Source organism: Glycine soja, chromosome 11 (genome assembly GCF_004193775.1).
Source record: "Glycine soja cultivar W05 chromosome 11, ASM419377v2, whole genome shotgun sequence".
NCBI lineage: Eukaryota > Viridiplantae > Streptophyta > Magnoliopsida > Fabales > Fabaceae > Glycine > Glycine soja.
This window is the reverse complement of record NC_041012.1, coordinates 43,512,880-43,518,700: the sequence shown is the minus strand read 5'-3', so window position 1 is coordinate 43,518,700 and position 5,821 is coordinate 43,512,880. Positions and strand designations below refer to the sequence as shown.

At 28.7% G+C, this 5,821-nt stretch overlaps 1 protein-coding gene across 1 annotated transcript; it reads left to right on the top strand.

The window, feature by feature from the left end:
• LOC114375509 (basic form of pathogenesis-related protein 1-like) lies at positions 1–739 on the top strand. Its single transcript, XM_028333304.1, has one exon. The coding sequence runs from the start codon at positions 68–70 to the stop codon at positions 551–553; it is 486 nt and encodes a 161-aa protein (XP_028189105.1). The 5' UTR covers positions 1–67; the 3' UTR covers positions 554–739.
• The last annotated feature ends 5,082 nt before the right edge of the window (positions 740–5,821 follow it).

Here is a 5,821-nt window from a genome sequence, read left to right as displayed (position 1 = left end):
CCCTTCAGTCTCATTGATTCTTCAAAAGAAAGAACAAAACAATAGAGTATAGAAAGAAGAAAAGAAAATGATGTCCCCATGCAATGTGATCCTATCCATTTTTTTCTTGGTGTGTACAAGAACACCACTACTGTCCCTAGCCCAGAACACCCCTCAAGACTTTCTTGATGTGCACAATCAGGCTCGTGCCGAGGTTGGCGTGGGTCCACTCTCATGGAACCACACCCTTCAAGCCTACGCTCAAAGTTATGCCAATAAGAGAATCCCAGACTGCAACCTCGAACACTCCATGGGACCCTTCGGCGAGAACATCGCCGAAGGGTACGCCGAAATGAAGGGTTCAGATGCTGTCAAATTCTGGCTCACTGAGAAGCCTTACTATGACCACCACTCCAACGCTTGTGTCCATGATGAGTGCCTGCATTATACTCAGATTGTGTGGCGTGATTCTGTTCATCTTGGGTGTGCTAGAGCTAAGTGTAACAATGATTGGGTGTTTGTTATTTGCAGCTATTCCCCACCGGGGAACATTGAAGGGGAACGACCTTATTGATTCTCTTTCTTATTAGTAGTATTAAAGAAAAATGAACTAGTAGTACTGTCTTTGAGTTATTATTGTTAATTTGGAAATTACCATGTGTGATATTAATATATATTCATGAGTATGAGTGCATGATATTTCCAATATAATTTGTAAAGAAATCACCATTTGTGGTCTTATTTGATAAACTGGGTAAAACTGGTTATGGTATTGCTTTCCAAAATAAATGATGCAACCACCATATATATAGAGAAAGTCTTGGATTGTCACCCTTGGATGCATTCAACGAGCACAAAGCTAAATTAGGGAAATGCGGATTCATTTGTTCATTTATTTAATGCGTATTGATTCCTGATTTGTTGGGTCCAAGACTTACTTGCTGGGTGTGTGCCTACCAATGCAAAAACTTTCTCGTGTATATATATACACCCGAGCAATACACGGTTTTTTAAAATATTATTTAAGAATGATTTATAATATATTTTATAGAAAAAAAATGTCATGTTATATTGTATAAAGATGACCAACATATTAAAAAAAGTAAATTTATCCAAAAATTATTTAATAGATGACGAATCAACAAAAATGATAGACATTTGTCTCATTTCAATCTAAAAATTAATTATATAAGAATTAATTTATTTATATTAATATAAATAAAAAATAAATATGAATACAAAACAATCAGAAACTTGAGTTGGTCCCACCTTCATTTAGTTTGTTTTTCCGACTAATAAAATAAAGAAATAGATAAATACCCAAATGCCAAGATTTTGTCTAAAAGTGGTATGGTATTCGAAAAATTGAGAATGAACAGAAGGACTGTGAAACTGCCACGTGTATAAAGTTGCTCCAATTCAAAACATTGATTAACAAAACTCCATTCCTTTCTTTACAAAGTCCAATTAGACAAGAGATTACAATTCAAGTGAGTTTCTTGACTCCTTAATATTCAGTTAGAAAAAATTTTAAAATAGAAATTCATGATTATTATATATAAATTTAAATCAATCAACAAAGAAAAAAATACAAAAAAGTAGAAGGAAACCAAGAAACTCACTTTTAATTGATAAATTCTGCAAGTCAAACAAACATAATCTTATGATAAGAAAGACAAAATTAAATTCATATTAAAATTATTACAACAATAAATTTAAAAGTACCAAAATTATAATAATCCATATTTTTTTTAATTATTCAAATATTAACATAATTTAAGATAAGTTGATCATTCCATGACTTTAGTGTTTCTTTTCATTCTTTCGTGAAAAATATTCATCCCCGTTTATTATGTTTTATTTATACTTTCACATATTACAAAAATATGACATTCATAAATTAGTTGAGTCGATACATTAATTAGTTTAGTTAAAAAATAATAAGCAATACAAAATAAATTATATTAAATTATTACAACACTAAATTTATAGATAATGAAAATATAATAAAGCTTAATTTTTCTTAAATTATTCAAATTTTAACGCAATTTAAAATAATATTTGAGTTTCAGTCTTAAAACATGTATATGTGTTAAATATTCATAACTACAATTAACTTTATGGAAGTGTCAAGATTCAAATAAGATCATCACCAGTAAAAAAAAAAATATCCTTGTGATTTCTGAAAAAAAAAATAAAGGGACAGAATTACTTGTCAAGTGGCAATTTATGCATTTAACATTAGGAATAACAAATAAACATTGATTGTAGAGCAGTAAGGGCAGTTACATTTTGTGTAACTCTCCTAACTGTAAGTGCGACAAATAACAATAGACCCAAGTGACAAATAGTAGCAGAAACAACAACACACTATTGGAAGCCGGAATAAATTTGAAATTAATTCCTAAATTACTCTCCAACTTCAAAATTAGGTAGGTGTCTGTTGCCTGGCCAAATGCCCATCGGTATTAGTCAAAATTAGAGTTAGTCGTTAATCAGGTTTACCTATTTTGGACCAAATAAATTAAATATAATAAGACAAACTAATATTAATGAATGTCATAGGATAAGGATCAAGGAAAATAAAAAATCATTTAATAAAAAAGATAAATACTATTCATTACTATAAAAGTAAATAATAGTCTTGTCAAAAAGGTATTTAATAGTAGTACTTATTTTTAAATAATCAAAAATCAAAATATTTAATAAATGTATTAAATATTTTGATCCAATATATCTGAAATCTTATTTATGTCAGATTAATAATCATATTTTTCTTTAATCTTATCTTATAATTATACAGAATCGAGTGCCTCTACTGTGAGGATTATTCAAGTATATAGGCTGTCTCTTTTTGAGGATAAGTTTTTTTTTAAATATTTTATCAGCCTTTTTGAGGATAAGTATATTATGTTGCGCCCGTAATAATAAGATTTTGCTGGAATTTATTTTGAGAGCGTAGATAAGAATTTATTGTCGCAATTATCCTTAAAATAGCTGGACATTTTTAGTGGCAGGAGTATATTTTTATTTTCCTTAAAATAGTCCATATACTATTAAAATCAAAAGTTTTATGTTATAGCTATTGTAAAAAAGGAAAAAGAAAAAGAACCTGCTCATTAATGGAAATGATGAAATCAGACGAGTATATGCAATCATGGGTGAGAAATTAATATACCTCTCTAAAAATATTAAAATGGTAAGATGTATATGTTAGAAGAAAATAAATAATTATAATTTATAAGCTCTTCTTCACACTTCTGCACTTGGCATATGGAAGTTAGAGTAATGCCAAAATGTGTTCACGAATCACTTTAGTGCTAAGCAACACATGCATGTTCCCTTTCGCTCTCTTTGCGGTGGCTGACAATGGCTCGCAAGATTTTAATTGGTTCTGCACCTTTCAAACCAACCCATGATTGAGCACATTGAAATAGAATAATCACAAGGAATTAGAATTCATTTTATGTTGTTTCAACGTACAATACATTAATACAAATAAATAATAGTAGTAACACTTTTAATTTGTTGAATGGTTTAATAATAAATTCCAATACTACATTCACACACAAAAATGCTGGGATCCACTCAGGTAAGTTGGCAGAATTTACTGCTTAATTTGTGCTGAGTGCAAGACTTATGGGCATAAACAAAACGGATAGACGGGTGTATTTAACTGTTGGGGTCCCATTGAGAAATAGTTTTTTAAGGTCTTTATTTAAGAAAAGGGGTAGGTTGACTTTTCTAATGCCTGCAGGTAGAGTAGTCTAGCTAGGATGTTATTTTACTTTTCAGTTTTTCTAAAGTTCACAGGGGAATCATTAAAGAATGTTTAATAAATTCATTAAATAATTTATTATTTTTCACTGTTTATGCACTTTAGGTCTAACATATTAAATGTTTTATTTTTTTTATTTAAAGTTACTTAATTAATGGGATTAAAATTAGAGATTCAAAAATATTTGTATGCTCTGCACTTATTTGAGGATAAAATCAATTGTAATGTATAGAAGATAAATAATTAAAATGGTTAATTACAAATAGTTTAAATAAATAATTTTACTACTTGTGGTTTTTTTTATTTATTAATGAGATAGCTAGTCGGGAGGAAGAGGCAAGTACTATGGTACTTGTGTCTGTAGGTACCCACTATATATTATCCATTATTGTAAAATTACTTAAATATTCTTATACGAAAAAGAATTTTTCTTAATTTTTCATAGATTTCTCACATTATAGGACATAAATACGTACGTGGCATTTAAAATATTGCTTTAAGATTTTGCTATTGTTGTAAGTTAATAGGAAAATTCTTACTAATTGTAAGCATCCCTTTATTGTTAAGTTTTTTTTTTTTTTTTTTCCGAATGCAAGGGGCTAAAGCCCAAACAAAACAGAAACTAGGAAACAAAGCAGCAGGTTGCATCAGCACGCAGCATGCTAAAAATAAAATCTGGAATAGCACTGAAAACCGAAAAGTGAGACATGAGGAAAGAGCCTTCTTAGCCAATATCAGCAACTTGGCTATGTTCTCTAAAAATATGAGAAAAGACACAACTCACTGGAATTCTTGGCAACACTTGGATATCTTGAACTCTTTTAAACATCGAATGAATAGCAGATGCAAGACAGATTCAAACAAAGATGCACTGCTTCAGCAAAGTTATTTTTACTTATTATTAATTAACAAAAAAATTTATGTCTTATTTTAGTTTTTTCTCCTGAAAACTATTTTTGCGTTAATTACATTAATGAACATTTTGTGTTGATGCTAATCAAAAAGTTAAATCAAACAATCAAGTTCATTAATTTTCCATCAGTGTCAGCTAGGTCGATGCTAAAGTAAACATTTTTGTTAACATTCATTCCAAGTAATGTTTATAAGTTTTTTAAATAACTATTTTAATATTTAAAAAATATTAAGGATGTTACTTTCACTATGTGTCAGTCAGGCCGACGCTACTAACATCAGTACTATGGTTGACACTACTATTTCATACTTTTATTGGAGAGGAGTATTACTTTATTATAAAGGTCTTATTAATATAGAGGAGGCAGACACGGTGAAAAAGAAAAAAAAAATACATATTTCACTCCATTATTCCTTGATTAATTGTTGTTAATAATAAGATGATGATTAATCTTAGTTGAAAAAAGTTGCAAAAAGATGTCTATAATTCTATCTATTTTTTATGTATTTTATTTAGGTAGAAACTCGAACCAAATCCAGTAAGTACTGGTCCAATCACGAGAAGTACTCTTAATATTAAATTATTGGATCATATTCTATAAATTTGATTTAGACTTTTATGTGAATTTTGAATGCTAAGAATTTATAAATTGATGTTTTATCTAATTTTTAGTGTTATAATTAAAGTTACAATATTATATTTAATTATATTATTTTATTAATTTGTTATTATTATTAATATATTAAATCATTGAACCGGTATTTTGAAAGGTGCAAATAATTAACTAATTTGTCTGAAATGTCCTTATTCAATATCGAGCATTTCAATATATTGTGAGTCTCAATCAGACATTAAAAAGAAAACATTGCACAATATCGGTCAAAAAATAATTATTCTTGAGTAAAGATTTGTTGGTATGATTTCTCGATAAATATCAGTCGTGTTTATTTTACGATTGATGTCGACTATGATTTTTTTGTTCATTTTTTGACTGAGTCCTGTGCTCCATCTGCACTAGCAAATGACAAGCTTTTTCATAGACCATCTAAAATGGTGATAGTCTGATGAGCGTTTTTTAAGCCAAAAATTAAGACTATTTGAATTTATCTGAAAATTTCGTGTTCAATTTTAAATGTTTCGATATTATATAT